Source organism: Cydia amplana, chromosome 1 (assembly GCF_948474715.1).
Source record: "Cydia amplana chromosome 1, ilCydAmpl1.1, whole genome shotgun sequence".
NCBI classification, from domain to species: domain Eukaryota; kingdom Metazoa; phylum Arthropoda; class Insecta; order Lepidoptera; family Tortricidae; genus Cydia; species Cydia amplana.
Window position 1 is genome coordinate 24,444,309 of NC_086069.1, and position 18,676 is coordinate 24,462,984.

At 42.7% G+C, this 18,676-nt stretch overlaps 1 protein-coding gene across 1 annotated transcript; it reads left to right on the plus strand.

Moving 5' to 3' along the window:
• Positions 1-538: 538 nt before the first annotated feature.
• LOC134651842 (WD repeat-containing protein 26) lies at positions 539-18,249 on the plus strand. Its single transcript, XM_063506965.1, has 12 exons — positions 539-1,222; positions 4,197-4,365; positions 4,723-4,904; positions 6,832-6,958; positions 7,237-7,350; positions 9,013-9,146; positions 9,954-10,071; positions 10,795-10,923; positions 11,448-11,584; positions 13,042-13,142; positions 15,559-15,674; positions 18,094-18,249. The coding sequence occupies exons 1-12, from the start codon at positions 1,071-1,073 to the stop codon at positions 18,247-18,249; spliced, it is 1,635 nt and encodes a 544-aa protein (XP_063363035.1). The 5' UTR covers positions 539-1,070.
• The last annotated feature ends 427 nt before the right edge of the window (positions 18,250-18,676 follow it).

Below are 18,676 nucleotides of genomic sequence, written 5' to 3' on the forward strand. Positions count from 1 at the left end.
AAGTGTAGGTGTTTTATATAATAGAGGACAACATTATTAACTAATGCGTATATAAATTTTACTTACAGTACAGTACGATATTAAGAAATATTATTAGGTATATCGTGGACTGAAAATTAATATAAAATATTCTTTGACCATGAAACATGCCCAATTTCGCATAACAAATACCATGCTTCGTAAATGCCTACAGGACCATTCCAATCTACGCACAATGAGTTATCACAATAATATTTTTCAATATATAAAAGAGATCAAAATATAACTAAATATTTATTTGAAATAAAGTAAATAAAACTTTAAAAAGTCAATGTTTAAACATGTTTTTACTTTTATTGTATAAATTCACAATGCTACTTTTGTTCTGCAAGCTTTAAAAAAAAATTATCGATAATTTTTCATATTATTTTTGGATTAAAATAAAGCAAAAAATAATGAGTTTCTTCTTGAATTTAAATAAGACTTAATATTGCATGTGCAACTAGAAATAGTCCTAGCTTGCGCCATTTTTATATGACATGATATTTTATTTTTGAGGTCATTACATTACGACACGATTGCGCCCGATGCGCGTCCGAACGCTTTGGTGAGACACGAACGTCGTTCGAAACGGAGAGAAGGGCGATGTTGTACTCAGCGAAGAAAGACAGCTGTCGTTTCATTTTCAGCTGATTTTTGTGTACGCTTCGAACTGTACTCGCGTTTCAAGAGTTTCGTAACGACAAGGAGTTTTAAGATCGCTACTCCGATTTCGCATCGCAGACAAAGGGCATAAAAAGGGAACAATCGAGAAGCACAGCTCACCGTGACGAACAAAGGGAGATGGTCCATTGAGCGCGGGTGGTGCGTAGTGGACTGTCGTGACGTCAGAGCGCGAGCGTCGCCGGGGCGTCGGGCGGTCAGCAGCGCCAGCACGGACCGATGCGGCGCGCGCGGGACTGAGCTCGGCGCTCGGGGCAGCGCGGCGCTCTCGCTCCGCCAGCCTGGCCTCCACTGACTCGGGCGACGAGGGCGCCGGGCATCGGCCGCCGCGCAAGCGGTCCCGCAGGCTGTCGCCGCCAGCGCCCGCCATGCAGCAGCCCACGGCCAACGGCCAAGCGGCTCACGTCAACGGCGACGCTGACCGCAACGGCGCCCCGCCAGCGCCTGGCCCGCGCATGGCCCAGACTGATCAAGAAATTGTTCGCCTCATAGGCCAGCACCTGCTCTCTATTGGCCTCGAGTGAGTACTCATTATCTCATGTTATTCACTATTTTTATACTCTTCCTCGGACCCCATATCAATCTTAACTCAATATCCATAGTACTTATTCACGTTGCTGGGCAAATCTGTGGTTACACTAGTAGACAGCTTTGTTAAAACATCATGAATTCTCTTTATGTAATAAAACAATTAAGTCAAGGTGTGTGGGATATTTAGGTAATGCCAGCCACTGAACATCCTTGACCAAAAAACTTGATAATGCAATACATGATCTAGTCATTGTCACCTAACTTTTGTGTCAACAAATTTGCCTGACAACATTTTCAGCTTACAAATCCATGCAGCAAAAATACATGCCAGATCATTGTTTGGATGTCATTGTCTTGAAAATTCTTTGTTCCTGTAAGTTCAGTTGCTTGAATTTGAGACCTGAGACTAACATTTAATAAATGTTTAACAATAATTTATTTGTGCAAGTCATGGCTTAGATATCTGATAAGATGTAATGATTTTTCTATTTTGCCTATAGCCTTGAGCATTGCATCAAAACAAGCTAATTATGCCTACCACACAAATGTTTTTTTGTTTAGCTGCTCGCTATCCTAATACTATTATTAGAAGGAAATATTTAGCACAAAAACTAGTGACATGGTAATGATGCTTTTAAATATCCTATAATCTCTATCTTACAAGATATTCACATTTGTTAGACTGGGTGTCATTAACCTAATGGCTGCCAAGTCACTGATCTTTTTGTTTGCTCATCAAAAATCATATTTGGAGAAGGCATAGATTTTTTTCTTTAAATAACAATTATCCTTGTCTTAAACTGTTCCTTGTCATATGAATTATTCTGATGTATATTTTTTCAAATAGTGATGTATATCCTGCAAGATTGTAAACAACACTGGGCTCTAAGTAATGATAACAGGAGTAATTTATAAAGACTATGTAAAATCTTACTTTCCAATGATAGTTCATTAAGTCAAATACCTATGATTTTTAGTTTTGTTATAATGTTACTGAGGTAACATAAACTTAGCTCTAAGGAAGTGTAACACTATTATGTTTAATTTTAAAGCTTGCTCTTCCCAAATGGAACATTTTTACCACATTATTTGAGACTGCATCTTTATGTTTTTATGATTGCATTCTAATATTCAGTTAATAATATCTCATTTAATCATCTTTGTTCAGTTGTGGTGCAACTGAACATAGATGTTGGAAATGTTTTCTTTTGTCTTATCTATTACTGTGTGTTAATTAACCATAATGTTATGTAACCAGATGATAAGTCCAGTCATTGTGCTTAGTTCTATATTAAAGTACCACATTTATGTTTAATGCTGACATACAAAACTGATGAAGCATAAATTCATTAGTGCATAAAATTGTAGAGATGATTCATCATGATAAAGAGGGAGACAACAGATGCAGGGATCGGAACCGGTTTTTTGCAAAAACTTAGAAATAACCATATTTTTTGAATTATTTTATACTCGAAATGTAGGACTCAGTTGTGTTTTTAGGTTACGACTTCGTATTATTAGATTGCCCAATTAGAAATGAAGTAATTAGCAAAGAACGAAAAAAGACTGTTTCCGTTCCCATACAAAAAATACCGGTATCCAATCCCTGAACACATGTTTCCAGATTGTACATGGATAGATATACAATACAATTCAAAGAGGTCATAGTACCCAATTTTACTGCTTTTTGATAGCCATCAGAGACATCAGGGTGCCCCCTGACCCCTTTGGTTATTTGGGCTATCTTCCTGCCATCTATGACGGCTATGCCATAGTTTTAAAACCAACATAGGGTTAGTAAAGTCAGGGCCTAAGAGCTTGACTTTGGCCAATGGCTAAGATCTGATACCATTTTTACAGTAAAAGCTAGTGAGTTTTGACCGCCAATTTTACATGAAATGTTTTTGGTGGGATCCATTATTGTTATTCTGTTTATAACTATCAGTGGCGGCCTTAGGGGTGGCGATAAGGGCAGTTGACTAGTCTTGTGCAACCACCCAACCACATTTTATTTTTACTTAACAAAAAAGGCAAGGGCCTCGCAAAGATCTGTCACCTGGAGTTTCACAGTGGTTAAGGCTACTGCTGATAACTAAAACTACTCATTTTCCATCTGGCACAAGTACCTGTTAGTATAAATTCTTCCAAATTAGACCTACTTAGAGATACTTCAGGTTATATTAGAATTTATCATTTGTCTAATTGGTTCTTAAATAGGTATACTGATCTCTGACGAGCCATCAATCAATTATCAAGTAATTTAATACATATTTAAGTAAGTCATGCATAATATGGGCTCTAGTTAGTAAGCAAATTATTTTATTGTCAGTGTTGTTCAAACTATTTTTCTTAAACTTGGCTTAGGGTGGAATCACATCTGTCAGCATCGAGCCGCATTTTATATATGAGAAATTGCTCGTTAGTATGAAGATGCGTACGCATGCTTTCAGCTTTCCGATGCTTTTTATTTTTATTTTATTTTAGTTTTTTAATTTTTTTTTTGTTATTAATGTGTATTTTTAGAGTAAGTGAGTTGACGAAGCCTGTTGCGGATTTTATCGTTGTAGTTTTTTGTGACGATGCCTGTAGCTGATTGTAAGTTTGTGTTTACCTGACGAAGCCTGCGTTGCGGATATAAAAGTATGGTCTCTGAATAAATAATAAAATGAGCAATTATTTCATGAAAACCAAAAATACTGGGGTGCGGGGGACGAGGTGAGCGAGTCCCGTGCCGTGATTGGTCCGTTTAAAGACACGGATGTAACACAAATACACTTTGACTCGAAGATGGAGTAAAACTACCGTAGGTATATTTGTGGCAGAGGGGGTAGCGCTATTATGCTCAGTCTAGAGGATGTCTTGTCTGTGCTTCTACCTAACTTCCCCTGTTTACAGTCACATTCGACATGCTAAGTAGATTATTTATTAGATACTACAACTACTAATAAGTACAAATTATACAGACGCAGCGCCGCCCTTGTGATGGAGGAGTCGGGGCTGCACCTGGAGCACCCGGCGGCCGCCACGTTCCGGGCGCACGTGCTGGCCGGCGACTGGGGCAAGGCCGACCACGAGCTGCGCGCGCTGCACGCGCTGTTGCAGGGCGAGCAGCTCGACCCGCACTCACTCGCGGTACGTAGCGCAAAAATGCAGGGACGACCGGTCTGGCCTAGAGGGTAACGCTGCCTGTGAAGCCGATGGTCCTGGGTTCGAATCCAGGTAAAGGCATTTATTTGTGTGATGAGCACGGATATTTGTTCCTGAGTCTTGGGTGTTTTCTATGTATTTGTGTAATTTCACAACACAAGCCTTCTTGAGCGTACTGTGGGAGTTAGTCAATCTGTGTAAGAATGTCCTATAATGTTTATTATAACTACAAATCACATAATGGTTGCATTACGCAACCCCGCAGTGTCATGGCCGCGGAACCGCCTGAGTGTGACGCCCTTCGGCCAAAACTCCTTGTTGAAAATAATGTTTTGTCTCCAGGAGATGAAGTTCGTGGTCCTCGAGCAGAAGTACCTCGAGCACCTGGAAGCCGGGCGCGCGCTCGACGCGCTGCACGTGCTCCGGAACGAGCTTACCCCGCTTGGGCACGACACGGCGCGCGTGCACCGCCTGTCGGCGCTCATGATGTGCGCGGACCCCGCGGAGCTGCACGCACGCGCGAGGTGGGTGTGACACGGCGTGCACTGCCTGTCAACGCTTATGATACTCGAGCACGCCAAACGCGTTCGGGGCAAGCCAGCAGGGCGGGCGTTGCCAGCGGGGCGTTGGCAGCAAGCTGCACGATATAGCTATCAAATTTCACAACAAAGATAGTGTCGGTCATAGATTTCTTAACGTTTTTTGATGTACCAATGAACTCTAGGTTAGGCTAGGACCAACCTAAGCCTAGCCGCTAGGCTTTCTAAGTACCTATGGTAACTCGGTAACTATTTCTCCTATGCTTTATGCGCTTTAGCATAGATAGGACTGTGCGAGCTTTCTGACTTGGTGGCACTAATATCTTCGATCTCTTAAACCTGACGCTTATTCAAGCATATCCTTATGCTGAGTCTCGCTCCAAGCTCTCGATTTTCTGAATTTGAAGAATCACCGTACGAGGAATGTATCAAAACCAGAGATGCGATTTATTTAAAATACTTCTATTTAAAATGCAAATACAAAATGCAAAATACCTATTTTGTATTTTGCATTTAAATGCCTTTTAGTAAAAACCATTTTGTATTTTATTTGAAATACTTTTCGAGATGTATTTTGCATTTTTAATATTCATTTCAAAATGCAAAATACTTTGTGATTAAGTTTAGCCAACATTACCAGTCAAACAAAATGAAATGAACGAATAACGCTTGTATTGCCGAATTTGACCGATAGAGGCGTCTGCTAGCCATGCGCGCCCTTTTTTAGGGTTCCATACCCTAATGGTAAAAACGGGACCCTATTACTAAGACTCCGCTGTCCGTCCGTCCGTCCGTCCGTCCGTCCGTCCGTCCGTCTGTCACCAGGCTGTATCTCACGAACCATGATAGCTAGACAGTTGAAATTTTCACAGATGATGTATTTCTGTTGCCGCTATAACAACAAATACAAAAAACAGAATAAAATAAAGATTTAAGTGGGGCTCCCATACAACAAACGTGATTTTTGACCGAAGTTAAGCAACGTCGGGCGGGGTCAGTACTTGGATGGGTGACCGTTTTTTTGCTTGTTTTGCTCTATTTTTTGTTGATGGTGCGGAACCCTCCGTGCGCGAGTCCGACTCGCACTTGGCCGGTTTTTTTCTTTGGTCAGAGTGCGCGCCTTATAGCCGTCATAGAGAAAAAAAAATACATAGAGTGCTCACTCCATACATCAGTTTTAGTACCAAAAAGACTATTAGCATCTAGTACCGAGTAGCGGAACTATCAGTACTGCTACTTGACAATAGATGTAGCACCGACCGGAAAGTCTTATGCTGTTGAGATAAGACTTTCCAGTCGGTGCGACATCTATTGTCAAGTAGCAGTACTGATAGTTCCGCTACTCGATGCTAGATGTAGACACTGAAATTAATAGTCTGAACTGATGTATGGAGTGAGCACTCTTGTCTTACTTATTTCTCTATGTAGCCGTTTAGACTCGCGGCTCGGCTCCCGGCGCGTCTCGTGGCTCGCCTCGACACACTCGCATTCGGCTTGTCATTCGGTTATAAACCTTATGCCGTGCCGTTAGTGTTTAAATTATATTAGCTCGACGAGCTTGCGAGCCACGAGAGTCTAAACCGGCTATTATGTCTGACTAGTGTCAATGTGAAACGAAAATGACAAACATTATCTATTCTATGGCTATTCTCATGATAAATACCTAAAATAAACAAAAATATCTGAGATTTGGTCAAAAGGTATTTTATTTTGAAAAAGCATTTTGAAAATACCTATTTTGCATTTAGCATTTGAAATACAAAACGCAAAACTATTTGTTATTTTGCATTTGAAATAGTAAATCTGAAAAGTATTTTGCATTTTGTATTTAAATGCTTTTTTAAAACCATTTTGTACATCTCTGATCAAAACACCTGCTTGAAACAGTTACTGAGCTTCGTTTCGTTTCTAGATGGCCGGGTGCCGGCGCGGACAGCAGAGCGCGCGTGTTACAACGCGTGCAAGCAGTGCTGCCGCCGGCGCTAATGATGCCGCCACACCGGCTGCGCGCGCTGCTCGCGCAGGCCGCTCAGGCGCAGGTACATGCCAGTGTTGCCATTAAACAAATCTAAGTTAAGGCCTGAGTAGACGCTCGGAGCGGAGCGTTCGGCGGGGCGTGCAGCGCGACGTCGGGCTCACAAGTAATTTGAGCAGCGTGTACTAAGGCCGCTCCTATACGTTTGCATTTGTTTAACATGCACGCCGCACGCCCAACTCGAGCGTCCACTCAGGCCTTACACTAACGCTTTTGACTCACCACTTTCGGTTTTTTTTAATGGTGATATTGTGCCTACAACTGTTTGTATCTTTTCACCAGGTGACCCGCTGCCGCTTCCACGCAGCACCGCGGCCGCCGCCCGACTGCATCCCCTTCAGTCTGTTGCAGGACCACCACTGCTCGCCCGACTCCTTCCCCATACACCCGCTGCAGGTACAGAACCTTATACTGTGTACACCCTAGGTGAACCTAGGCCCTGCCAGCCAGGTGGCCGCTGCCGCTTCCACGCAGCACCGCGGCCGCCGCCCGACTGCATCCCCTTCAGTCTGTTGCAGGACCACCACTGCTCGCCCGACTCCTTCCCCATACACCCGCTGCAGGTACAGAACCTTATACTGTGTACACCCTAGGTGAACCTAGGCCCTGCCAGCCAGGTGACCCGCTGCCGCTTCCACGCAGTACCGCGGCCGCCGCCCGACTGCATCCCCTTCAGTCTGTTGCAGGACCACCACTGCTCGCCCGACTCCTTCCCCATACACCCGCTGCAGGTACAGAAATACTGTGTACACCCTAGGTGAACCTAGGCCCTGCCAGCCAGGTGGCCGCTGCCGCTTCCACGCAGCACCGCGGCCGCCGCCCGACTGCATCCCCTTCAGTCTGTTGCAGGACCACCACTGCTCGCCCGACTCCTTCCCCATACACCCGCTGCAGGTACAGAACCTTATACTGTGTACACCCTAGGTGAACCTAGGCCCTGCCAGCCAGGTGGCCGCTGCCGCTTCCACGCAGCACCGCGGCCGCCGCCCGACTGCATCCCCTTCAGTCTGTTGCAGGACCACCACTGCTCGCCCGACTCCTTCCCCATACACCCGCTGCAGGTACAGAAATACTGTGTACACCCTAGGTGAACCTAGACCCTGCAGGCAAGGCTGCCGCTATAATGCGGCGGCAATCCGTGGCACTGATTTTCAGTGAGGAAATGACTTATAAATTTTGAACGTGGCGACACATACGCCAAGGACACGGAAAAAAAACAGACATAAAAATAACCATTTGTTGTTAGGACCATTTCTTTTTTTTTACTACAGCCTTATACTTGCATGTTCCTACAGCCGCTCGGTACTGCCATAGAGAAATATAGTAAGACAAGAGTGCTCACTCCATACATCAGTTAGACTATTAATTTCAGTGTCTACAACTAGCATCGAGTAGCGGAACTATCAGTACTGCTACTTGACAATAGATGTAGCACCGACCAGAAAGTTTTATCTCAACAGCATAAGACTTTCCGGTCGGTGCTACATCTATTGTCAAGTACCAGTACTGATAGTTCCGCTACTCGATGGATGCTAATAGTCTTTTTGGTACTAAAACTGATGTATGGAGTGAGCAATCTATGTATTTTTTTCTCTATGATACTGCGTTATTTACAAATTTATTACGCCGTTTGTCTGTAACTAATCATATCTTGCATGTTAACTTTGATTTGATAATGCTTAGTTATAAAACCGTTTCAAATATAACAAACTAGCGACCCGCCCCGGCTTCGCACGGGTTAACAATTTATACATAAACTTTCCTCTTCGATCACTCTATCTATTTAAAAAAATGCATCAAAATCCGTTGCGTAGTTTTAAAGATCTAAGCATTCTAAGCATACATATGGACAGACAAACAGCGGGAAGCGACTTTGTTTTATACTGTGTGGTGAATATGTGACGTTCCACGGCAAAAGGTACCTTATGGCACGCTTACGTCGCATAGCGCCGCAATAATAATAGCGCGCGGCGGCGGAGCGGCGTTAATAATAGCGTAAGCGCCAACGGCCATAAGGTACCTTTATCCGTGGGACGTCACATATTGTTATTCACGCAGGTTCTAAACGAGCACTGCGACGAAGTGTGGTACTGCAAGTGGTCCCCCGACGGCAGTAAGCTCGCCTCGGGCTCCAAAGACAACACCGTCATGATCTGGGACTACGACCCGCAGGCGCGCCGCCTCGCCTTCAGGTATAGCAATTGTCATAAATAGTAATCACCCCTACTATGGACGTGGCACCAATAATGAGACGCTTGTTGCCACAAATCCTGTAAAATAAGTTTTTAAAACACCGTCAACAGTTTACAATAAACAAGAGTCAGAGCTGCTTAAGTTTGACGTTTCACTGTTTGTTTTGATGTAAGTAGCGCCATTACATACTGCCTATGACTGAAGAAAATACTCCAAATTTTCTCGCGATACCAGTGGGGAGACACTCCTGACTTCGGGCAAACTCGGCTCAGCATTGCTCCGAGCGATTATTAGGGTTGACACAACTTGACGTCCCTTTGCGTGCACTACCACAGATAAGATAATAACTTGAATTTTGATAACCCTAAATAGCCGAAAGGGATAGTGCCATAAGTTAGAAAGGGATATCACGATTCGACCCTGAATCGATTTCAAACTTCGGTTTTGTAGGAAGTGTCCTTTCTGTACGGTAGTACTATTACTTATTCTGTGGTGATACGATCCCGCCATGTTTTCCAGACACCCTATGAATTCTTCCGAACCGCTCCGAAACCTATTCGGATCGTCTCACTCGCTCGTCACGCTCGGCCGGCTTATTCAAAACATAAGTGCGAAAGAGCGCGCAAGGAACACTGAGATAAATGAAGCGACTGAGCGAATTAAATCATCAGTGAGTTGAAGAGTGAATGGGTTCAATCAAAAGATACAGTTCTTTTAAATCACTCACTCGTGAACGACACTAGTCTAGTCTACTACACTCACTCAAGCCACATGATCTGTAATCAGTATACAATGTGTGATTGCAGAAAGTCGTTGGAAGGGCACTCGTACGGCGTGTCATACCTGGCCTGGAGCCCGGACGGGCGCTGGCTCATCGCGGCCGGCCCCGAGGACTGCCCGGACCTGTGGATATGGAATATGGAGGTGAAAACCTTAACATTTCATGGAAGCCTTCAAATTTAATCCCAACATCTCCACCATGTCTCTTAGCCATGAATGTTACTTTGATCGCAAATAAGCAAACCAATAAGATATAAAATAATTCAGGTTCTTCTAAACTTTCGGCTTGAAATGCTTGAAAGCCATAGATGGTAGGATCCTAATAGATGTGCTATACGCGTGCGTTTGTGAGGGACAAAACGTACGCAATGCGACACTATGATTGGTCGAATTTATTTGAAGGGTGCACGGAAAGAACATGTTTAGTCACTTCAGTAACATTTTGAGTAATCGCGGTTTTAAAATTTGGAACAATGTCAAAACGTATGGTAATTCCGTGACCAGGTATTATTTAACTAAAAATAAAGTTGTGTTACATTTATTATACAGTGGTAGCAAAAGATATAGCTAATAGTTAATTAAGAGCTCTTCATTTTGAGATAAAAATCTCAGAAAAAAGTGACTAGACATGTTCTTTCCGTGTACACTTCATTTGTTGCCCACCATACTCCATACTAAATTTACGGTGGGTAATAAAAAAATGCGAGACTGTGACAAGGACAAACAATAATAGCGAGTTCGCTGCTACTCCAACTGAAAAATACATAAGACTATCCCGTTCGGTCATTTCTCACCACCCCTCATGCCTGATCCAGTTATACTAGATTCGTGTTGAAAGGTCACTATTACGGATATGTGTGTTTACAGACTGAGACCTTAGCGACCAAGATGTCGCACTCACAAGAGGACTCGCTGACCGCCGTGGCGTGGCACGCGGGCTCCGACAAGTTCGTGTGCGGCGGCGCTCGGGGACAGTTCTACCACTGCAGCAAAGAGGTATCTCTTTCTCTCTCTCTCTCTCTCTCTCGTTATCTTAACATATTAAAAAATATGAAAACTGTAGCCTATTAACAAAAGCTAATAAAAAGCACCATTGTATAGTTTGTAGCTTTCTAATAGACCCCGAAGGCTAATCCTATTGTCTATTGTTCAGTAAAACCGCACGTGCTACTTACCTGCAAAAAAGGGTCCTAATTATTCTATTTGGCACCTGAGCGCGGGCTAGTCCAACGCTCAAAAAACCAGTGTAGGTGCGCTCTCCGATAACGCGCCTTTGTTACGCATCTCGATGACACATTTTAGACTGGTTCTGTAGCGTTCGACTCGCCGGCACTCAGTAACCGAAGTACCGATTTTTTATGCAGGTGGTTGTGGCACGTGGCACGAGCGGTTTTTCTTAACAATAGACAATAGGATTAGCCTTCGGGGTCTATTAGAAAGCTACAAACTATAATTTCTGTCCCCGGAAACCTAGGAAACGACTCCTATGAATAAATGTAATAATGTGTGGTGTTTTGCAGGGCCAGCTGCTGAACAGCTGGGACGGCGTGCGCGTGAACGCGCTGGCGACGCGCAGCGACGGGCGCGGCGTGCTGGCCGCCGACACGCACCACCGCGTGCGACACTACGACTTCACCGACCTCACCGACTGCAACCTGTGAGTACACGATGCATTGTATCTTCGATCAACACGGGCTTCCGACAGGTCGGAAGGAATAGGCCCAAGCGATATCTTGACATTCAAATAATTCAGCCATTTTTCGCGGGGGCGAACGTGCACACAGTCGCACTTCTCACACACTTGCATACAAAATCCAATCTGTAATGACGACACAAATACATAGAAAATGACACCCTACACAGACAAATCTTGCACACCTCGATCTGTTTTTGTGTACGGACGAGTCACAAGTGTCACAACACGCACACTAACACATTTTCGTCAAGAGATGAGAAGTCGGATTTGTTGCTCGACCGATCCGCAATTTGTACTGGGCGAGAAAAATCGATAAATCCAGCAATTACATGAGACTAAAGTATAATAATTGTGTTTAAATATAATTAAACGTATGACATGTAAAAAAAATATTACGTGTGAAATGTAACACCTTCTTTTTGTAAATTTGATGTCCCCGACCTCTTTTTTACAACAAAAAACCGAGCAATTAGGCATTTTTTCTGCTGCTGTGTTCACTCGCGCGTCTGGACTCGGTCTAGTTAAAAATCCGAGCGCAACTAGTTTTATTACCCGCGCTAGATCAGTTGATCTTGTACCTAGGCAGAGGGGAAATAGTGCGAATGCCGCATCCCTTCCGTGTTGATCGAAGCATTGTATAGATTTGATATTTCGCGGGCCGATTAGCAGGCACGCGAGCGGGTCGTAGTTTCGTCAGGGGACTGACTTCCCTGTTACCACTCACGCACTCGCATTGAGATAAATGGCTTATTGGCTAGTGGCTACAGACTGGTCTGCGCCTGCAAGGCGGTCCTATGTTATTGCACAAAATACAAAAAAAAATGTACAAATGGCGGACTTACCACCTAAAGACATTCTCTACCAGTCAACCATAGGGCTAAGCGGAGATGTAATAAAAATGGTGCAAGAAGAAAAGTAAGAGAATTTAAATTGGGAATGTAGGTAATTTTATCAATTTGTTTTCATTATAAAATGTGTAAGTAATTGTATAAATAATGTCCTGAATTTTTATACTGATCACCCGACGAGCGGTCATTCTTATAAGAGTGATTCGTTGAACGAACGATGAAGTTGTATCACTCGTAGTTTACCAGAGATAATATAGTCAAAACACTGACAATCCAACCTCTAGACTGAGCTTAGGCCAATTCTTTAATGAAACCGATGCTGCCAAAAATACGGGGGTGCGGGGGGACGAGGTGATCGAATCCCGTGCCGTGATTGGTCCGTTCAAAGACACGGACCAATCACGGCACGGGATTGACTCGAAGATGGAGTAACGCTACCGTATGTGTGGCAGAGGGGGTAGCGCGACTATGCTATGTCTAGAGGTTGGATTGTCTGTGAGTCAAAACAAACACAGATGACAGAAAATAACGAAATAGAATAGAGGGATGATCTGTTTGTTTATGTATTAGAATTCAAGAAGAGCACGCGGTGATGGCGATGTGCGTGGACGCGGCCGACTCGCTGCTGTTGCTCAACGTGGCCAACCAGGGCGTGCATCTCTGGGACATACGTGAGTGTTGCGCATTCTGAGGGCCTACCGCGAACCACGTAAGACGTGTTGCATCTCTGTCGCACTTGTAATTTCGCACGTAAGTGTGACAGGGAGGCAACACGTCGAACGTGGTTCGCGGTAGGCCTTCTGGCCCCTATTTCACCATGGTGACAGGTGCGACAATTGTCGACATCACTGTTACTGACGTCACAGGCCTCCATAGGCTATGGTAACCGCTTACCATCGGACGGGCGGTGTGCTTGTTTGCCACCAACATTTTATTTTTAATAAAACTCCATTATATCGCCTATAAATAAGTACTTATTTTGCGAAGCTAATGACAATTGTCACAAGAAACACGACACTTGTCCCGAAATTCCGACACAGAACTCATTTCCTGTCAAGAATTACACGAAATTCTTTGAAATCTTGTGACAATTGTCATAAACATCGCAAGAGAAATACCTGTTTATTTCCGATATAATAAAGTTTTTTTTAATAATACAATGATGGTGGCAAACAGGAATACGGCCCGCCCGATGGTAAGCGGTAACCGTAGCCCATGGATGCCTGTGACGTCAACAACAGTGATGTTTTACAATTGTCGCACCTGTCACCGATGTGAAATTGGGGCCTGGTCGTCTTCCTATCCGTAACTAAGGTACTGTGCTGGGGTTTATTGTACGTTTGCAAGTGTTAATACGTATTTGTCCCGGGTTTTTAGGGTTCCGCACCTCAAAAGGAAAAAACGGAACCCTTATACTTATAGGATCACTCGTGCGTCTGTTTGTCTGTCCGGGTGACTACTGGCAGGCGTGTCTCACTCCGCGATTTCGTCGCTTTGCTACAGGTAGGTAAAAGTACATCCGTTCGGCCCCAATTTTGGGGAAAGCCATAAGCCGCGCGTGGCGCTGTCGCCACCTAGCGGCCATATCTGTGCTGATCGTAACAGACGCGTTTTGTTAGAGAGTGAGTCTTCTGTACTTAGTACTATTATTTATTCTGTGCTCCTGGGTGTAAAATTAAAAAAAAATACACAAAATACTTCTTAACCTATAGATGACAGGAAAACCAATTAGAAATGTGCAGTCCAGCGTGAGTCGAACTTAATGTATTGATTCGGAACCCTTGGAACGCGAGTCCGACTCGCACTTGGCCGGTTTTTTATTTGCATACGGCTCGTAAAGACATCTCGAGACTCGTACATAATGACACTTTTCACATTAAAGTGTACTATTTGACGACCGGTCTGGCCTAGTGGGTAGTGACCCTGCCTATGAAGCCGATGGTCCCGGGTTCGAATCCTGGTAAGGGCATTTATTTGTATGATGATACAGATATTTGTTCCTGAGTCATGGTTGTTTTCTATGTATTTAAGTATTTATATATATTATATATATCGTTGTCTGAGTACCCACAACACAAGCCTTCTTGAGCTTACCGTGGGGCTTAGTCAATTTGTGTAAGAATGTCCCTATAATTAGTAGTAATTACCAAGCTGCTACTAGATATAGAAAAAACAGTTTCATATGCAGGGCAGGCATGAGTTTAAATAAAGTTCTTATAAATTGTGATATTGACATATATAGTGATAGCATACCAGTAATAAAATAGTAGTTTATGCAACAGTGATATAATAAGGGTTCTTAAAATTCAAGGGTCGAAGTTACAAAACGAGACGTAGTCGAGTTTTGTAAAAAAAGACCCGAGAATTTTAAGAACCAATTATGAGCTGTTGCATACATTACTTTTTCTATGACAGCTGGATCAAAAAAAAAAAAAAAAAGTTATTATTAAAAAAAAAGAGTTATTATTAAAAAAAAAGAGTTATTATTTAAAAAAAATTGAGTTATTATTTAAAAAAAAAAGAGTTATTATTGTAAATGAAAACATACCTCTTTCAATCAAGATGATCGGAACTTGTATCTTTAAAAAAAATAAAGCAGTTGTATTATACTCATAAGATGACTGCTAGCAGTCATCTTATGAGCCTATAGACAAAGCATTCAAATGACATTGCTTTAGATATCACTGTCAGTCATTTAATTGACACATTTAAGTGCTGGAGTAGAAAAAATAAATTAACTAGATACTTCATGGGTGACAATAATTCTGGCGCAGGTCAGGGCTCGGTGCATTATTGAATGTGTATTACAAGCAAAAGGTTTTTTCTTTTTTCTTCTCTTCACTTATTTTTGTAAACATAGATCATATACATATAGATCATCTGTTCTTATGCTTTGTGAACTTGTATGTGTAACTAAGTTGGGCAAAAACTTTTTATAATTGATTGTATTTCTAAAAGTGAGAACCTATAATTGGCTCTGTGATTCTATTGTAATTTCTGGATATATGTAGCGCTGTTGGTTTTCCATGTACTAAAATAAAATAAAATAAAAATTATATTTATTTATTATTTATTATTGTGTTGCAGGGGCCCGCGCGCTGGTGCGGCGCTTCCGCGGGCTGTCGCAGGGCCACTTCACCATCCACGCGTGCTTCGGCGGCGCCCGCCAGGACTTCGTGGCCAGCGGCAGCGAGGACAACAAGGTATTCGTCGTAAGATTCGTCATGTCTGTCTGTCTGTCCGTCTGTCCGTCCGTCCGTATGTCACAGCCACTTTTTTCTGAAACTATAAGAACTATACTATTGAAACTTGGTAAGTAGATGTATTCTGTGAACCGCATTAAGATTTTCAGACAAGAATAGAAAAAAAATAATAAATTTTGGGGGTTCCCCATACTTAGAACTGAAACTCAAAAATTTTTTTTACATCAAACCCATACGTGTGGGGTATGGATAGGTCTTCAAAAATGATATTGAGGTTTCTAATATCATTTTTTTCTAAACTGAATAGTTTGCGCGAGAGACACTTCCAAAGTGGTAAAATGTGTGTCGGGGGGGACACACATTTTACCTGTAACTTCTAAAATAAGAGAATGATAAAACTAAAAAAAATATATGATGTACATTACCATGCAAACTTCCACCAAAAATTGGTTTGAACGAGATCTAGTAAGTAGTTTTTTTTTAATACGTCATAAATCCTCTAAATACGGAACCCTTCATGGGCGAGTCCGACTCGCACTTGGCCGCTTTTTTTTGTATAATTTCCTAATAAATTAAAATAGATGGGTAATGTTGTATAGATTGTGGAAAAGAAAACATAGTAATTAAAAATAATATATGGATTTGCCACGGGCCATCAAAATATATACGATGTAGATCTACATCATAATGCATTTAAGGGGATATACTCTCAACTTGTCTTTTATCATAATCGTTAAAAGCTTTGGTTTCCTCCGATAGCGGTGCCGTCATATAGCGGCCGTCTCCATACAAATACTACGACATCCATATTTAGCCGTATTATTTAGTATGGAGACGGCCGCTATATGACGGCACCGCTATCCTAGGAAAACCGATCTTTAGGTTTGACTAGTTTGTTACGTAAGACAGACCATGCAATGCTATTTAGCGGTATAAAACAAATAAAAATACATCAACGGACCCTGACCTCTGCTAGCGGGTCATTTATGTTCTAACGCAGCAGTCTGTATTTTGTACGTATCGCTGAGAATGACAATGGCGCGTCTCACTAAGCGGTAAAGGCATTCGAAGTTTATAATTTGAAGGTTGAAATATTTAGGTTCTAGGTTTACTATATTTTCGCCTAACTATTAGGTTAGTTTGTCGGCGAATGCTGCACTCTTAATTTGTTTCATTATTTGGGGTCATATCTACATATTTTTGTTTTGACATTATACATTTAATACGTACAAAAGTCGAATTTACATATTAATATAAATTACTAAAAGACATAGACAGGAATATAAAACTAAAACTAACTACAATATTGTTTGTGTATAACTGAATTTTTTTATAGTGGTTTATGTGACTGTACATAATGCCTAATTATGTACAGTTACATACACTACTTTATCTACCCACATACCATAAGCCTCCATGATGCATTCAGGAGCCGCATATTATGACCGGCATCGCGGGCATCGCGGCGTTGTTCAGGGCCACTAACAGTAATTATTAGTAAAATAAAACAGAAAAAAAATGCGAAAATGAAGAAATTTATTTAGAACAATACCTAATTATTATTTACAGTTAGGATGGTGCAATTATTATAATTCACTTGCCCAGCTCGGCAAGAAAAGTCATTTATAATCAGAGAACATATTAGTGTTTATAACGTTAGTTGCTTTGTCACGGATATCAGGAGGCGTCGCCGAAATATCTATATCATCTTGATCGCTCATTTTATGGTTTAAATTCAACAAATTGAACAATTTTATGCAACAAAACAAATTTTAACCGGTAATGGCGGTATTGAAAAGTTTTCTGGCAGCTGTCATAGTTTTTTTAAAATTCAGAGACAAACTAGAGTCGGCCCCAACTATCATATCGTTCGATATCTTACTTAAGTGCGACATTTGTCAAATTTGTTTGCAAATTAACAATTCATTTCGAACTAAACGTCATCTCGACTGATATTAGAATAGAGGTCAAATCAAATTTCTTTGTTTTTCAAAGATGTTCGAAATTTGAATGCATAATATTATCGAAATCGATGTTATTATTTAGCAATAATAACATTGTTACAGATAAGAAATTTGTTCTAACAAAACTGTCTATTTTTATGGTGGTCATAATGTGTGGTTCTTGAACGCATCATGGAGGGTTTATGATATTTGGGTCTTGGAGGATACAACTAAACGGAGTAGCCATTAACAGGCTTTCCCCTCTGTCGAAAATAGGCGGCCAACGGTCATACACAATGTATGGACTGACGTTTATCTGACATGGCTATTTTTACGTTACGCACACATTTGACGTTCCCCTCCCCCGCAAAAATCGGCAGACTGTTTTGTACAGAAAATTACAGACATGGCGTCTCCGTTTGATTATATCCTCCAAGTATTTGGGTAGATAAAATATCTATTTGGTGGTGTTGTAGGTGTACATCTGGCACATCTCGGGCGAGGAGCCCGTGGCGGTGGTGGCGGGGCACTCGCGCTGCGTGAACGCCGTGGCGTGGAACCCCGTGCACCACGACGTGCTGGCCTCCGCCTCCGACGACTACTCGCTGCGGCTGTGGGGCCCGCGCTGCTAGTACACACGGGTAACTCCGGACCACAGACAATCCGACCTCTAGACATAGCATAGTCGCGCTACCCCCTCTGCCACACATACGGTAGCGTTACTCCATCTTCGAGTCAATCTGCCGTGATTGGTCCGTGTCTTTGAACGGACCAATCACGGCACTCGCGCTGCGTGAACGCCGTGGCGTGGAACCCCGTGCACCACGACGTGCTGGCCTCCGCCTCCGACGACTACTCGCTGCGGCTGTGGGGCCCGCGCTGCTAGTACACACGGGTAACTCCGGACCACAGACAATCCGACCTCTAGACATAGCATAGTCGCGCTACCCCCTCTGCCACACATACGGTAGCGTTACTCCATCTTCGAGTCAATCTGCCGTGATTGGTCCGTGTCTTTGAACGGACCAATCACGGCACTCGCGCTGCGTGAACGCCGTG